This window comes from Panthera onca, chromosome C2 (genome assembly GCF_046562875.1).
Source record: "Panthera onca isolate mPanOnc1 chromosome C2, mPanOnc1 haplotype 2, whole genome shotgun sequence".
In the NCBI taxonomy this organism is placed as follows: Eukaryota; Metazoa; Chordata; class Mammalia; order Carnivora; family Felidae; genus Panthera; species Panthera onca.
The window spans coordinates 58410756-58429076 of record NC_138347.1 but is presented as its reverse complement, the minus strand read 5'-3'; the positions used below and the strand labels follow the sequence as shown (position 1 = coordinate 58429076).

At 38.0% G+C, this 18321-nt stretch overlaps 1 protein-coding gene across 20 annotated transcripts in view; it reads right to left on the bottom strand.

Moving 5' to 3' along the window:
* Positions 1-18321, bottom strand: part of PHLDB2 (pleckstrin homology like domain family B member 2) — a 229042-nt gene that overhangs the window by 35327 nt on the left and 175394 nt on the right. For 18 of the 20 annotated variants that reach the window (XM_060640043.3, XM_060640051.3, XM_060640050.3 and 15 more), the window contains 4 exons: positions 12370-12498; positions 6422-6577; positions 5379-5489; positions 2383-2472 (listed from right to left, as the gene is read on the bottom strand). In XM_060640043.3, coding sequence (XP_060496026.2) covers positions 2383-2472; positions 5379-5489; positions 6422-6577; positions 12370-12498 — 486 coding nt within the window. The remainder of the gene's footprint in view (positions 1-2382; positions 2473-5378; positions 5490-6421; positions 6578-12369; positions 12499-18321) is intronic. The other 2 variants (XM_060640054.3, XM_060640059.3) reach the window with 1 other exon arrangement.

The following is an 18321-nucleotide window of genomic DNA, read 5'->3' as shown; positions in this document are numbered from 1 at the left end:
TCCAGGATAGGTAAGATATCATTATGCTGGGGAAGCAAACTTTTCAGGCTGGAAAGCAAGGTTTTACTGAGAATTTATAATTACAACAATTTGAGAAAGCTAAAGTTGACTCTTTTATAAAACTGTAGTTTTAAAAATGCTGCTGAGGACAGTCTTGCACTTCATGGCAATATATGCCATGTAAAGTTTCATAAGATTAAATCGAAGAAAGGAAGCTGACAACTGGGTTGTTAAATTTCATTTTCTATTTGATAATGAATGAGGGTGAAGAGTCACCACTTTAAATTATTCTTTTGCTCAGTTGACAGTGCAGTGCTTCAAAACCAACATTTCATTCTTCACACGTCATAAACCATATGACCTAATTCATTGCTTCGAAAATGTATGCCATTCATCAAAAGTGGGACTTGTTTAAAAGAGTTGTATATAAATTAATCACTCTGTAAAAAAATAGAGAGAGTGAAGCAGTGAATGAGAGAGAGAGAGAGAGAGAGAGGAAGAAAGGAAGAAATTCAAAACATCCCATGAGCCAAGTCAGCTTAGTCCATGAAAGGGAACATAGCTACTCAACAAACACAAGCGTTGGAGACACACACAGAGTCAAAAAGCCAAATGGGCTTTTGGCAACAGGGAGTCTGCAGAGAAAAAGAACAATCCATCAACAGAAAAGGAAAGATTTTATTGTTATACTAAGAAGTAAAAAGACCCAAGAGCCTAATTCATTTGGATGCCACAGTGCCTCAAACTCAGTATGTCCAGAATCAAATTGCACATCTTCCCTCTTAACCTACGCTTCTTCCTGTCTTCACTACCTCAGGAAAAGGTCCTCACTATCAGGCTCATTATTCAAACTGGAAAAATGGCATCATTCCCAACACCTCCCTTAATTTACTTCATCCTCACATCCAATCTATCAGCAAGAACTGTCAACTCTGCTCCAAAATTTATCCACATCGAGCTAATTCTCTCCCTCTCTCTGCCATGGTGTGAAGGCAAGCCACCAGCATTTCCAGCCTGTACCACCGCAATAACCTCCTTCCTGGTTCCTCTGCTTCTCCTCCTACTCCTTAGAACCCAGCAGAGCAGCCCAGAGTGACATTTAACAAGTGGACATTGAATAATGTCATTTCCCTGCTTAAAACCACTCACTCCGTGATAACCCAGACATATATGATACGCCATATTTCTTTAACATGTCTCACAAGGCCTGGTCCCCACCCACCTCACTGACATTCTCTCCTTCCACCATACTCCAACCACTATTACCCTTTGTTCACGGAATCTGCCAGTTCTGTGTTCTGAATAATAGAGAGGAACTACAAAACTAAATGAGCTAATAAAGCTCTTGTGGAAACAGTTCAAATTGCTTCCGAGGTACACATTATTCATACTTATTGTGTGATGAGCATTTACTTCATATACCTACACACACACACACACACACACACACACACACACACACACTACTCCCTATGTAGGAAGTCTTAACTCTGCTGCCTTTTAAATAGATACTTATAAATAAAGTGGGGTTTTTTGTTATTACACAACTGTTTATTCTGTTATTACACAGAAGCAAGCTTTTTCTTTAGCTTTCTGGAAAAAATAAAAATAAATAAAACTATTTTGTATTGGAACAGATGATAGCTCCACTTGTGAACATAGCATAATATATAAACTTGCTGAATCACTGTGTTGTGCACCTGAAATTAATGCAACACGGCGTGTCAACCATGCTAAAGAAATAATGACTATTTTCTTTTTCAGTCAGGGTTATAACCAAATTAGAGTTAAAATATTCTCCCGTTGTAGCGGTGTAGCTCCATAAGAAGATATTTCAAAGATGGATGTTTGGAATAAAGAGTGTATATAGCTTAATGTAAATAGTATTTTCTAATTTAAGGAGGGAAGTAGCAGAAACAACATTGGGGGAAAAAAGAGACAGAGAAAGGAAGAAACCAGACCATCTTATCAAATGTGCAGAGGCATTTTCAAGTGCTATCAGACTTAGGAGAAAGAGACATAAAGTAAGAAAGAGGAGGAACAGAAAACGAAAATTGCAGAGAAGAGCATTTAAGACTAGTATTGGTTTGAATCCCAACTTGTTTGAAACTCCAAATTAACCCACGATGTCACTGTCAGTCTACACACACACACACACACACACACACACACACACACACACACCGAGTGCATCTGCATTAGACACAAAGATAAGCCCTGAAATCTTCAAAGCATAAATAAAAGGCAGGGAAACCATAAAAGCATTAAATGCTTTCTAAGTCACTTAAGTGAACGTTTTCCTATTTAGCTGATCACATAAAACTGAGGCATATCTCTTGATTTCCAAGGTGATATGAGTGGACATGTAAAATCATAGCTTACCTCTTTTAGAGTACTGGGGTTGACAGGAAACCCTTTCCCCCCAGTGAGGCTGGAGTATTTCTTTTCCAGATTACAAAGATTTTCTTTTTCCTGAAGGAACACAAAATCTATTAAGCTTAGTCAATCTTAGATTTCCCTGGTGACTAATGATAGTGAGTATTTTTTCATGTGACTTATTGTCTCTTCATATATCTTCTTTTGTGAAGTGTTTGTATTCAGTTCTTTTGCCTGTTTTTTTTTAAATTATTTATTGAGTGTTTATTGACCATTAATGAGTTATAGGAGTTTTTGTTATTTTCTGGGTATAAGTCCTTTGTCATTCTCTCTTTAAAAAACCTTTGCTTATCCCAAGGCCAGGGAAGTGCACTTACAGTCCTACATTTTCTTCTAGAAACTTTATCACTTTAATTTTTATGTTGAGGGCTACAATCCGCCTTGAGTTAATTTATATGCATGGTGTGAGGACAGACGTGTTAGCACTCTTTTTTTCCCCATGTTTACCCACTTGATCCAGCACTATTTGTTGGAAAGACTTTCTTTTCCCCACTGGATTAATTGTCTTGGAGCCCTCTGTCAAAAATCAATAGACAGTATATGTGTGGGTCTATTTCTGGGCTTTCTGTTTGGTTCCATTGATCTGCATATCTGGCTGTGTGTCAGCACCACATCATTTTTAAATACTATATAGCTTTAGAGGCAACCTTGAAATCAAACAGTATAAATCTTCCAACTTGGTTCTTGTTCAAAGTTATTCTGGTTATTCTATGCCCTTGGCATTTTCATACAGAGTTGATTCTTATTACTTGTAATTCTTATGTTCTATAACATCGCCGTGAACACTGCATTAGTAAATACTGAACTGTTGTTCCTATCGAAAAGACAGAGTTGGGTTACTGTGGGCTTCTGGTCGAAATCATTTCATCAACTGATCAATACATAATTTTGCTTTCTGGGTGTTCATGTTCAAAGGCATCTTATTTAAGATATATTGGTGATTACTAAACACTGAACTCACATCTAACAGCACTATAATTCATGCTTGAATAAAGCTCTTTTAACACATGCATTTTTTCCATAAGGCACATCACAAACTTCCTGCCCTTAGGAACAGTAGACAGTACATTAGCACTATGCTCGGGAGGTAATTTAAACAGCAAAATCATCAATGAAAAGCACAAAGAATGTGAAAACATAGCACGAAATAGCCCACAAAAAGGACACATCTCTTTACTCTATGACACTTGGAGCACAAAGGCAGAGTGTTGCTTTGTTCAACCTCAGTTGGGATGGTGTATGCTGAGTGATTACAAATTGCCACCGTTCTGCACATGTCCATCAATGAACCATAAGACAAGTATTGATTTGGGGACTACAAATAGATCTTAGTGAGCCGGCAAATTCACAAATATAAACTTCATAAATAATGCAGATCAATTGTAAATTTTAGCATCAAGTTGTGTCAATTTCTATAAAAGAGTCTGTTGGGATTTGATCGAGATTGAGATATATCTGGGGACACCTGGGTGACTCAGTTGATTGAGCATCTGACTTCAGCTCAGGTCATGATCTCATGGTTCATAGGTTCAAGCTCTGCATCGGGCTCTGTGCTGACAGCTCAGAGTCTGGAGCCTGCTTTGGATTCTGTGTCTCCCTCTCTCTCTGCCCCTCCCTGACTCATGCTTTTTCTCTCCATCAAAATAAATAAACATTAAAAGCTTTTTCATAAAGATTGAGATATATCTATAGATCAATTTGGGAAAACATAAACCATAACCTTTAGACCACAATTTTTAGAATAGAATTATACTTTATATATTTTAATGAGAAAGTGGCATTTCTATGATTGTGATTACCCATTTAAAAAATCTATCTCTTATGAGACTTTCCCTCCATTTTTCCTAAAGGTTCAGAAACCACTTAAATACTACATGTTACACTATCTAATTTAAGCTGTGCCTTTGAGTATCACATGCAAAGGGTGATGGGGAGGTTAGTGGAACCAGAGTTCATCCCCAGAACAGGAGACAGGGATGGAAAATATACATCCATTCAGAGATTTCCAGGTGCTGAAGAAGCAGGAGGAGGGGAGCTATCAGGGATCTGTGTGGGCTACATAGGCACCTTGAGTGAACTCATAATTCTATGTGAAGGACCACTTTTCTCTCTCTTTTCAACCTAAAAATAGCTGAGTAGCCAAGATGAAAATAGTGCAGCTACATTTCTTCTAGGTGGGACCACGGTACAGCCTCATCCTTTAATCCATCATTCTTTCTCCTGTACCCCATTCTGGGTCCATCTCATGTTTTCAGAATCACATCTTAGGTAGTGGCCTGGATACAAGGCTCAGTCCTGAGACTAGCCCCATTAACTTTACCTCTCAGCGTCTTAGACCTAACATTAGGCCAGGGACTATGTCAGAAGATCAGGCTGCAGGTTGGGCAAAGGAATCCCTTTAATGCAGCCATTTTAGGTGCTGGGCAGATGGGAACACACAGTCCCTTTGGAGAGGATGATCTTGTCACCCATGTAGGATGTCTCCCTAGTTAATTAAGCCTGACTAAGCTCAATGTGGCAATTTGCCACATGCAAATAACTGGAGTTAAAAATACCACAGCAGTGGAGCCAAATATTTGATAGCAGCAAAAAAAAAAAAAAAAAGAAAAAAAGAGAAAAAAGCAGAATATGTTCTGCCTATTTGATGAAAAATACGATTTAAAAGAGGACAATCAGAAAATGTACATATTTTCCATAATTTGAATTTTCACACTGGAAAAAGCATGAGGAAAATGTCCTTGCCTATTTTCTGAATTATAGTTAATTATTCACAGATCATCAGCTTATTAATGTGGAGGATAAAATACAAATATATATTAAAAAGCTTCTTTAAATTATAATTCACTATTCACAAGTAAAAGGTACTTGCTCTGAAGGAAGCAACTTTCCCCAAGTTGGCACCTGAGTTTTCTTGCAACCAGAGGCGAAAAGGAAATACTTACTCTTTGCAACATCATTATTAAATTATTCTTTTCTTTTACAAAATGATCTTGTTCTCTCTGAGCCTGCTGAACAATGTGATTGGCTTGCTTTTTCAAGGCAGAAATCTTTTCCTGCAGGGAAAAACATGATCATATGTAGATGCATGTTAGACAATTCAAAAGTTTGCCAGTATGTTCTGGAAAAGGGAGGAAAGTGTTTACAACTGGATCAGCAGCGGCCACATTTTCGTTGGTGGCAGCCAGTGATTATCATTACCCAGAGACTGTGAGGTAGTTTCTCTGACCTCCCAAGCTCAAGGCTTTTCTTTACCTGAGGTCAATATAGTCCAAGTGACTTAAAAATCTATTTGAAGAATCCAGAAGTCAACAGGAAATCTTGTTTTAGATTATAAATGAATTTTTGACATCATCTTGGGAGACGCCTTATGGAAAAAATAACAATGGAATTTCTTATTTAAACTGAGAGCTTAAGATGTCACCTTCTTCATCTTCCTTTCCCTCAATTTTATTGGTTTAGTACCGAGCCCTGGGATGTGAGTCTAAATTTTGGAAAAAGAGGTGAATCCTGGGCTGGACATCTGGGTGTGGCCACTGGGTGGGCCAGCAATGTCGATGGCATCCCACGGGGTTATTTCTAATGGTTGTAAGCTACCAGTTAGCTTGACAACTATGAGCAATGGCAACAGACAATTCCAAAATAGGCTTTGTTCACAGAGTTATTCTAAATCCAGTTACTATGATTGCAAAAGCAAGTAACTTAAGACAAATATTTAGATTTCTGATTTTCTCTCCCTTGGATTCCATGCATGTGAAACAACCAGATATTATTTCTAAATGCATCTGTAGCATTAAGTAATGATAACTAGACCACATGTCAGTTTATCTAGTTTGGAGCGCCCCATGGTATATCGATGGCAGGCTCCATACTCTTTCCAGCGTCACATGTGGTTTCACACACAGAGATGTTCAGATATAAAGACTGGTAGACAGAGAGAGAGAAGCGAATTGGATTTTTTACACTGAATGACGCCTGGCTAAAGTACCTTTCTGGTAACAATGTTCCGTTGATATTCAGCTACTTCGCGCAGGAGCTGTTGGGTCAGGTTCTCCTTTTCCTCATCCAGGCGGCTCTCATGTTCAAGCTGCTGGAACTCCAAGTCTTCAAAGTGTTTGCTCTCTACATCCAACAGGTCAGCATCCTGGGGAGAAAACAAAATGAAAACAAGACATACCAGTATGGCTGCAGCCTTGTTAACATGAAGAAAAAATTATTAAAAGCAAACAGTCCAAAATATCTTTTCAATTACTAAACTGACCAGGGTGGGAACATGATAATACTCTCTTTTGGAGTTAAATCCCAGAGCCAAGGCCATTAGTGTGGTATTGAAAGGAACTGGGGGTGGGGTGGGAGAGGAGCATTTATTTGACTCAGTTTTAGACTGTTCTGTGGGTGTTGGAATTCCTTTTTTTTAAGTTTATTTATTTATTTTGAAAGAGAGAGAGCATGAGCAGATGAGGGACAGAGAGAGAGAGAGAGAGAGAGAGAGAGAGAGAGAGAGAGAATCTGCTCTGTCAGCACAGAGCCCAACACTGGCTAGCTCTCATGAACCATGAGATCATGACCTTAGCCGAAGTCAAGAGTCGAATGCTTAACTGACTGAGCCAGTTAGCCCCTGAGCCAGGGGCCCCTGGATATTGGAATTGTTGCTTTAAATCAACTAAGTGGTTTTAAAATAGATCCTAAAGTATAAAAAGACTCAGTAAATTACTAAACATTATCTGCTGACCAAGGTGTGACATGATCTCTTGAGAAAACTCCTATTTTCCACACATTTTCAAATGAAATGAGAATTTGGCATAGAGATCAAATTCAAGATCCCAAAGTTATTGACTATAAAAAAAGATTCAAACTCTGGCACACATACAGATTAGAGGTCTCTAAGAGGGGTATGTGTGCCCCAAGTGGCACACGACACAATCCCCTGGGGTATAAGAAGAAAATATTAGACCTTCTTCATATTTATTTTTAGTTTTTCTTGTCTTTTACAATTTCTCAATAAATGTTCTCTAATGTATATTTAGGTAGAGTCTACACTATTTTGAATAAATATATATTTTTGAGCACGTATGCAGTATACATATTTATAATATTATATGACCTATCTTCATATACATAGGCATGTATGCTCAAATAATTTTATTTAAAAGAGAAGTCATTGAAAACAGTTTGAGGTTGGTATTTTTACACTGGGCTTCTGCGAATCCCGTAAAATTGCTTACAAAGATTTTTACTGGAAAGAGTGGAACCACAGCATTCATTAGGCACAAAGAGTCACTCAAATGGTTAAGCACTACTATTTGGGAACAATTTGAAGACATTTAAGAAAGATCAGAAATCACAAAAATCAGATGGTCTAGGACAGGTATTTCCTAACCTATGAAATGTCTGAAGACAGACGTGAATCTGTATCTGTGCAGAGTCTGGCTCATGTTGTATAAATTATTCTTCAATTTACATGAAAAAAACTTAATTTTGGAGCCTTTGACAAAACCATAAATGCGGTATATGTATAGAATATTTTTTTAAAAATATATAATTTGTAAGTAATATATGGCCAAAAGAAACAGCAGCTAGGCTATATGGTTTACAACTCTACATAGGTAAAACAGCCAGGGCATTTTTTTTTTCAACCAAAACATCACAAAGAGTTGGATAAATAAATATGATAAATGAGATTTATATCAGTTTTTAAACATACCACCCCCTTTTTTTTATGTAAGTGATAAATTGAGCCTTTTAATCAAATGGAATAATACGTTTCTGCCTTCTGGAATGAATTTTATTCTGGAGATGATTCATAGAAGGACTATTAGCTACCATGCAATTACAAGCAACACTATAGCAACAAGATTATTATGTCAACACAGTGGATTCTTAAAACTTAAGAGCAGGAAAAACAGTTTGAAAAATATATTCAGCGTTTCTTAGCACTTTTTTATATTTTAATTGGCCAAACAGAAAGTGGTCTTGGTTTGAAGTTATTGGTTGACATTTCAAGTTTATCAGACATGTTATGCTTATAACTTCTAAAGGAATTAATGAGTTTGGACCAAATCTAGTCACTATAGAGGTAATTAAGAGAGAACTCAAGTATCATGTCTTGAAACAAAATACCTGTAATCTTGAAGCAATACATCAGTGAATATATTTACCCATGTGGTCATGCATGCCCAAGTTTTTAAGGTCTTTCCATTAAGTTTGGTTTGTGGCTAAAGATTATTGAGATAAATAATTTCATAAACCTTTTTTTTTTTTTAGTATATAAATAATCTTTATTCGAAGTGGGCATATGTCTCACAATATACACACTACACCAGTCAGTCACTTACTCCACATCTGGTTAAAATGCAGCATTTGTTATCTTAACCCCATGAAGGTCACAGAGCCACTAATTTGTAGTAAATATTTAAACTGTTGCATGACAATAACAGCACACTGGGTAGGAAGGTTGAAAATTAAAGCTAGGCTGAGCACTCAGAATCTGCTGGTATAATCATCTGATCAAGTTATCTAAACAATTAGAATGTGTGTATGTAAACTTACACTGTAAGAGAAACACAACTTGGTGGGGGAAAAAAGCTTGCAAAGATTTTGGATAAGAATAAGAATTCAGGGGATGGAATTTGGGGGCAGGAGTAGCTTCATTGAGCGCAGAGTAATATATACAGGAAGCTCAAAGTCAAGGCCATGACTACTTGAATGAAAATTGTAACTCAACTTCACTCTCTAAAAGGAACATTACAAATCTCTACTGGCTGGCAACCTCAAAGGCCAGGAGTGAAAGGAAATAAAACAGCTGCACCCAAGAAAATTCAATGCCATTCCTTCTTGCTAATAATTGTTTTGAGAATTTATATGGCAGAAGTTTATGTGCAGACCTTAATGTTTTCTTTGCTTAGCAGAGGGACATAAGAAGAGAATAGATACGGTATGTGGTACAGTAACAATCTCATGACAGCTCAAGGCCAACTTTGAAAACAAATTTAAGTGGGGCTCAGGATTTGTTAACACTTTTCCATCTTATGCCCAATAGTCAAACACTTTAACAAATGCACATCTTTGGAATTTGGAAGACAATGGAAATCATTAAAGCAACCTCCTCATTTCATAATATGAGGACACTGAGGCCCATAGAGGTTGAATGACTTGTCTAAGGTTAAAGGAGAAACTGATTGTAAAGCCAGTGAGAAAAATGGTCTCCTAATTATAGATATCACTGAATATATATACATATATATATATATATATATATTTTTTTTTTTAAATCAAGAGATTGAAATCAACCATTCAGTTGAGTAAATCATCAAAAGCATCTGAAAACTGTCTTAGCCAGGTGTCTCCTTCGTTTAATAGTAGAACTTATCCTGGCAAACAAAAGACACCTTTAACTTCTGCTTTCTTTTCCAAAATGCTTGCATCCCAGGGAACAATTCAACTGGTGAACCCATGTCTAGTTGTATGTATACAACTACTCAGACGGAAACCGCATTCTGATTCTAAGGCAGGGAATTAGATATAAGAAGTCTGGGGTGCCTGGGTGGCTCAGTGGGTTAAGTGTTTGAATTCGGCTCAGGTCATGATCTCACGCTTCATGGGTTCAAGCCCCACATCGGACTCTGTGCTGACAACTCAGAGCCTGGAGCCTGCTTCATATTCTGTGTCTCCTTCCCTCTCTCTCTCTCCCTCCCCAACTCATGCTCTGTCTCTCTCTCTCTCTCTTCACACTCTCAAAAATGAAAAAACTTAAAAAAAAAAAAAAAAAAGAAGATGGAGAAGCCCAGTCATAAATCCATAGTTTTGTATGCAAAAAATCATTCCAGAATTTCAGCTTAAGTATTTGGGACAACACATGGTTTAAAAAAATGATGTTCTTCTTTTTTGTTTATTTTTTTATTTTGTATGACTCGCCACCTAATGAAATTCGTTGTAATAAAACCACCTTTATTGGATCTAGTTTAAATGCCTCAGGAAAGCTTTGTAATGAGGTGGTATTCTGATGTGTTTGAAGTCTGAAGGGAAATGAGCTGTGGTAACACAGGAAGTTCTTAGCATGAACGGACTTCTCATGAACTACGTGAACTTTTTACTGATTAGGTCATGGGATTGGTGAAAAGTTACTCTGGTCGTCATCCCTGTAAAATAGAATCGGTAGACTTCTTAATACAGGTGAACAGAAGCTGTTACTACTACAAGCCAGTTATCTCTCCCAAGGACAGGGGTTTGCAATATGAATTTTACACTCCGCTTGGAGAGGAAGAAGAAGGGGTCTCTGCCTTGAAAGAGTGGAATACCCTGTCCTCCTTTGCAGTCAACATCCTTAGAACAGACATAAGTTTATAAGTTATCCTGTAGAGGCTAGATGAAGCCATCATTATTTGTATCAGTCTGAGTCCAGGTTCTTAATAAAATCCTCCAACTGTTATGTGCAGCCATGTTGATAAAGAAGGCAAAGCAATAACTAGGTAACCAGAGGCAGAGAAGAACAACATATAGAAGTTGCTGCCGACTCTAAATAAAGTCTTAACGGCCACGGTGTAAAATCTTCAGTAATAAGGAGAGTTGAAAAACAGGAAACAAATATAAAAGTCCGTCTCTCAGTCTCTATGGTGAACTGGCATAAACGCAAACAAATTGCAAATGAAAATGATTTTACAAATACAATTATTTTCCCCAATTGTTTTTATCACAAGATTTCCAGAGAATTATGACATTGAGGGACAGGAAGTTTTATCTTCTTCCAGCAAATTCAGCTGTATACAATAACATGAGTAACGAGGAAGAAACACTGCTGGGACTTTTTTCATCCAATATTAGTAAGAAATTTACTATTTGTTAAAATATTAAAATCATTATGCTTCAGGTAAACCTGTCTGCCTTTGGTACTATTTATTAAGATGCTTTCAGTCTCTGTGATACATTCAAGTTTCAGATGTAATTTTTCATAAGCTGGTGATACTCTAAGGTATCAAACATTTTTGTATTAAAAGCAATCTTAAACATTTTCAAGGGTGGCTCTCTTAGCGGATGTTTCAACTTGCCTACTCCCAAGAATGAAACGTGCCTTCTTTTCTAGTCACATGGAATCATAAATTGTTAGTCACTTCACACAAACTACTATTACGTGACTCCTTTCGAGACCTCAGACCGTTCATGACTGCTCCGCCAAGGTCAGAGTTTATTTGGGTCGCTGTTTATAGCAAATAACTCAGTTGATGAGAGACTCTGAAATATCAAGTGGTCTTGCTGGTGTTTGTGAAACTATCTACCCCAGGAGCCTCATTGCAGCGGATAACCAGCGTGGTCACGGTGAGCACTGCCAACTTTAATGATCCGAGAATAAAGTCCAACTACAAAGCCCGTGCGGCACTGAGCTTTAAAAAATTATGAAGCTCGCCTGAGAAGACGTTGAAGGCATTGACCTGCAGGTTGGGCCTTGGCGTTTGCTGTGGTTGTGCTAATGAATTCAATGTCACTAAGAAGCAGAAAGAAAAAAACAACAACGAGTGATGATGGGAAGCAAGTCAGAAAATAGGATAATTTTTGGACCAAAGTATAAAATCATCCAAGGGCAAACAGTACTCATGATGTAGCAGAGAGTGCAGGGAAAGATGTCAGTCGATTGAAATGCTACAATCTTGGTGTCAGTTATATGTCAGGAATAGCTCTCTTTTGTTCTGGAGAATGACTCCAGGACTGTTTCTGCATTATAAATTAGTGAAGGATTCTGACAAGGAGTTGTTTAACTGATTAGCATGAAATAATATATATATATCGTCAGCATGCATATTTCTATTTAAAAAGTATCTAATGACTAGAACTTATGCAAATTTACGCTACGTGAAGTAGAAGTCATAGGTAAGTAGAACTTAATCGAAAAGACACCAAAAAACAAAAACAAAAAAACCTGACACATTCCTGTTTGCTACTGACCCTCTTCAGTTGTTGTTGTAATTGTTCCCTCATGGACTCAGGACAATTGTCCAGCTGGGTCTTCTGCTCGGAGTAAAGCTCCTGAAGCCTCTCTAGTTTTTCCCTTTCAGCATCAAGCTTTACCTTCTCCTGAAGTTCAGAAATCAGAAAATAGAAGAACAGAAATTACCTTCATACCCGAGGCAGGCGTTAGTGAATATTTCCCAAGGGTAACACAAACACACATACACACAAATGAGATACCCTATGAATATTGAAACGTACCTTGCTAGTGACTAAGATAAGGGGGTATAAGTGGAAGTAAAGACAAGGGGGTCCCATTTCTGCATTCTCAAAACATGGCCCACTTTTCTGAGTGTAGGCAATGACCCCCGCCTTTCCTTCCATTCCTCCTTCCTTCCACCATGTTACAGAGCGAAGGAAGCAATGGCGATGTTGGTCAACAGTCAACCAAGAACAAAAGAAATGCCAACCAAATTTATAAGACAGCCTTGCAAAGAGTCCCTTGGCAGCGAACCAGACAAAGGAAACCAGGCATTTACCTCAAGTACTGTCGTGCTCCAATTTACTCAAGACATTTGTTAAGCAAGCTTTGGAAATTATTGTAACTTTGTTCTCAGGTCGGAAGTCTGCCAGATGCACTAGCTGTCTCCCCGGTCATCTGAAATAGGTCTAGCTGTTTAGCAAACTTCAAAGCTTAAGCAATTAGAAAATCTGATTCTAAGAGGAGCACTGAATTCAAAGGCTGAGAGAGCAAGGGAGAAATCAAGCCTGACAAAACAGCAAGGGAAGGCGTATTGTGCAGTTCAGATACACCAACAACGTGTGACGTTTACTGTGGAGATGAAGACTTCTCTACACTGACTGACATAAGAAATACTTGAAACATGGATTATGGGGAAAAGGAAAGGAGAACACCGGGAATCAGAAAACAGAAGAGAAAGGAGGAGACAACACTCAGTCCTTCCCAGTCACACACTCCAAAGTGACTCTGGATGCAGGTCTATCAGACAAATCCTGTAATTCAGTGACTACCCAGCTTGACGTGTCACCTATTGAGTCGAGAAACAATACTTCGACCTGTGTAGTGCTTGTCTTCCCAACTCCTGTTCTCTTCATGAGGCTCTGTAGCCTTGAAAGCTAAATTTTACCTGGTGTAACTCTCTCAGCCTACACAGCCTACTTCATGAAGCACTACCGTGGCTTGACCCTCAGTACACGCAGTGACCACCACCTGACTCTCCTTAGTTCATTCTATGCGCACTGGTGGCGGTGACACTGCCTTCTAAGCATTATCAGAGAAGGATTTGTTTAAAAGATGAAGCTCCTGCAGTAGTCCTATAAAATAATACTTACTATAATGTCTTCATCCAAATGGCCACGATTTCCTGGGTAAACATATATTTAAATTCTTTACAAAAGAGGTTATGGTTTAAATCTAAAACTGTACGACACAAAAACCCATACCAGTTCACTTAGGTCTCCATTTTTGGCAGAAAACTTGAAAATGTCAAGGGCATTTTAGAAATGTATATTCAGGGGTGCCTGGGTGGCTCGGGCTTAGGTTAAGCGTCTGACTCTTGACTTTGGCTCAGGACACGATGTCACGGTTTGCGAGTTCAAGCCCCTCATCGGGCTCTGTGTGGACAGTGTGGAGCCTGCTTGGGATTCTGTCTCCCTCTCTCTGCCCTTCCCTTGCCTGCTTTCTATCTCTCTCTCAAAATAAAAAAAAAAAAATAAAATAAATAAACAAAAAAAGAAATGTATATTTAGATTTAGAAGTACATTCTTTTTTCTCTCAAAATGATTAAATCCAGAAGTCATAAAACTGAGAATCCTATTTCCTATATCAATCTAAAAATGCCTCTGCAACTTTCAGAGACTATCCAGAAAGTTCTTCAGTCTTTAATGGCAACTGTGTCCACCGTGCACATGGACAGTGCAGAAGTTGGAGAGAGAATGGCATGGTTCACAGAATGAAGGATTATCATGTGTTCATTCACAGTAAAGTTCAAAACACTAGGGCCACTTAGATTCTTTCCTTAGTTTCAGAATGAATCATTTTTTTCCCCTTTAATACAACCAGCAATACAAAACACCTGTTGACTTTTGGATAAGAAAATGTATTATTTCTTCTGTGTATGGATCAAAGATTGCCCTATTTACACAGCAAAAGAATTTTATCCAATGGGCGCCTGAGTGGCTCAGTTGATTGAGCCTCCGACTTCAGCTCAGGTCATGATCTCACAGCTCCTGAGTTCGAGCCCGGCATCGGGCTCTGTGCTGATGGCTCGGAGCCTGGAGCCTGCTTCAGATTCTGTGTCTCCCTCTCTCTCTGCCCCTAATCCGCTCAGTCTGTCTCTGTCTCTCTCAAAAATACATAAACATTAAAAAAAAGAATTTTATCCAAAAAAAGTTCTATTTCTAGATACTGTATCATTGGGTTTTGCAGCAATTCTAGATCCAAGAAGAAAGCTAAAAAAAAAAAAAAAAGAAAAAAAGAAAAAAGAAAACTATCCAATCCAATATGTGCAAAAGTGTAAATTTAAAGTTACATTTGCTAGAAAACATTGATACAATATTTGATTACATAGAAAGGCACTGGCCTGAAACATAGGTCTCAAATCCAAAGAAATAACCAAAGTATTCTTCTTTAAAAAAAATTTTTTTTTTGATGTTTATTTATTTTTGACAGAGACAGAGACAGAATGCGAGTGGGTTAGAGGCAGAGAGAGAAGGAGACACAGAATCAGAAGCAGGCTCCAGGCTCCGAGCTATCAGCACAGAGCCTGACGCGGGGCTCGAACTCACGAACTGTGAGATCATGACCTGAGCCGAAGTCGGATGCTCAACCGACTGAGCCACCCAGGCGCCCCTAAAATTTTTTTAATGTTTATTTATTTTTTAGCAAGAAGTAGAGTGTGAGTGGGGAGGGGGAGAGAGAGGGGGAGACACAGAATCTGAAGCAGGCTTCAGGCTCTGGGCTGTCAGCACAGAGCCCCAATGCGGAGCTCGAACTCACAAACCGTGAAATCATGACCTCAGCCGAAGTCAGATGCTTAACCGAGTGAGCCACCCAGGCCCCCCCAAAGTATTCTTATCATGCTCTCAAGTTTTAAAATTATTTTTTTCAATTTTTTATTACTACTAATAAGCACAGATAACTAATAAAAAGTACCTTCTGTGTGCATAGTGCCTTCCTTCTGAGGTGCTGAAAATGCTTCGCAATCCCATACAAAGGGGCAGTTAGAAGAATTATGCAAGCGGGCACCATCAGAACCTTCCGCAGCTCCTCTGGTTTACCAATAATGCTGTGACCACTACTTGGGTCTCAGAGCGAAAGCTTAGTGGGGCCAAAGCTAGGGCAAAGGAAGGATGAAAGGTCTAGTGGCAGTTGGGGCCTGGCCATAAATCAGAGAGGACCACAGAGGTGATATCACTCCCATGCCAGCCAGAAAGAAATTAATATTCCTATCTTCTATTTATTGTCCAGGAAGTTTCCAAGGGAAAATTGGCTCTAGGCAACCAGTTAATCAGAACTGAAAATCTCACCTTTTACAGTGAAGACAAATATATGGGCAAATTGATGGCATTCCAGGGTTCAGAGATTCTTACTTTTGACATGTAAGGTATGAAAACTGGTGTTATTTCCTTTCCCCAGATTTAAACTGGCAAACTCACCTATTCTAATTACTATAGGCACAGCAAACACCAAATTGGCAGAAAGCATAACATTTTTTTTGGAGTCACGAATTTATTTTCAGGAAATAAATGTATTTGAGTGAATTGTAACAAATTTTAAATTAAATAAAATTTAAACTTTTAATGAATTTATTAAATTTTAATGAGTCCATTTAATAAATCTTAAGTAAATTTAACAGATATAACTTTGTTGAAAAAATAAGATTACAAGGAACTGGAACACTCCAGGAAAACCAGATGTACGAGGGCGCATTTACACGACCAAAACCAGAATGTGACTTCACTGGAGACATGGTTCTTATCTTAGCACTGCTCTTGAGTTGACTTGTTTTCCTGTACTGGCAAAATGCAACTGGGTCACACATTCATTGCCAGATTCTGCCTTTTCTTTTTTTAATATTTAAGATGGATGTGCCTAAAAGGTAAATTATTCACAGCAAATTAAAGCAGAAGTCAGTATATAAAATCAGACTTACATTTGTTTTCATGGTGAATTGTTTATTCACTCACTCAGTAAATATTTAAGGGGACTATAAGTAGAGAAAAGAGGGAGCCTGATCACTGTCCTCACAAAATATAGCCCAGTTGGCTTTATGGTTCTTAGCCCTAACTTTACATTAGAAAAACCTGGGTGGGTTTTTCAATATACTATTTTCCAGGTCTCCACTCAGTCAGACATCCAGGAGCAGAAGGCTAGGGAATGGGCATTTTTTTTTAAAGTTTATTTCATTTATGTACGCATGTATGCATGTATTTAGAGAGGGTGCGTAAGTGGGTGAGGGGCAGAGAGAGGGAGAATCCCAAGTAGGTTCCACACTGTCAGAGCAGAGCCTGATGCAGGGCTCAAACTCACGAACCATGAGATCATGATCTGAGCCAAGGTCAAGAGTAGGAGGCTTAACCGACCTAGCCACCCAGGCAACCTGGGAATGAGCATTTTAAAAATCCCTCCATGTTTTCTGATACACAGCCAGGCTGGAAACCACTGAATGAGCCAACTAAGATGATGTGAGAGGCACAGGCAATTGACAATCTGCTTTTTCTTTCTTCTTCTTTTTTTAAATGTTTATTTATTTTTGAGAGAGGGGACAGAGAGAGGAGGATAGAGGATCCAAAGCAGGCTATGTGCTGACAGTAGAGAGCCCAATGTGGGGCTTGAACGCAGGAACCATGAGATCATGACTTGAGGCAAAGTTAGATGCTTAACCGACTGAGCCACCCAGGTGGCCCAACAATTTGATTTTTCTAATGAAGACATGGGACATTAATACACAAGGCACCAACGACTGTTCTTAAAACATTTGACTTTAGCACCTTTACTTTATAGTGTAAAAGGCCCCTCTTAAAAGTAACACCGCAATTGTGTGATTTTTTACATTCAGATTAAATGTCTCAAGTAAACCAAAAGAACTGTGAGATTCCAATAACCACGGTGCATTCAGAGAGGGATGATGCATTTCAAGTTCAGAGGCAAAGTGGCCCTCTTCTAGTCATACAAACGATCAGGAATGTGTATGGGTTCACCCTAGATAGTTGGAACTTGTACACATGAATTACCAATAATTCTTAATGAACTGAATAATCCAAAACTCATCATAGGACCACTTATTTTGCTGGACATGTGGTTAGAAGACAGTAACACAAGTTTTCTCTCTTTTAAGTTGTATTCTTGAAGGAACTGAAATTTAACTTGCTAGCTCTATTTGAATCTCAATATTACACAGAAAATTCTTGGATACCAAAGAAAAAATAATATTACCACATGTAAGTAATACTTGGTAAGCAGATGGTTCAAGATTACTCTAAAAAGATGCTTACTTTATTAGCTTGTAGGGCTGCCAGATAAAATAGAGGACACTCAGTTAAGTCTGAATTTCAGATAAAAAACAAATGATCTTTTAATGTAAGTATGTCTCAAATATTGCCTAGGGCATAATTACACCAAAAAATTATTTTCTTTTATCTGAAATTCAAATGTACCTGAGCATCCTATACGTTTATATTTATATTTATGTTTATGTTTATATATAAATATCTATAAGATGGCATGTATTTATGATATACATATACATATACACATACATATATATAGGATATATATACACACACACATATATATAGGCGATATATATATTATATATTATATATATAATATATATAATTGCTGTTAAATCTGGCAACCTATTAGCTTAATAAAGATTTTATTAAGACTTAAGGCCCACCTTTCTAATTTCCAAACTGTTTAGCACA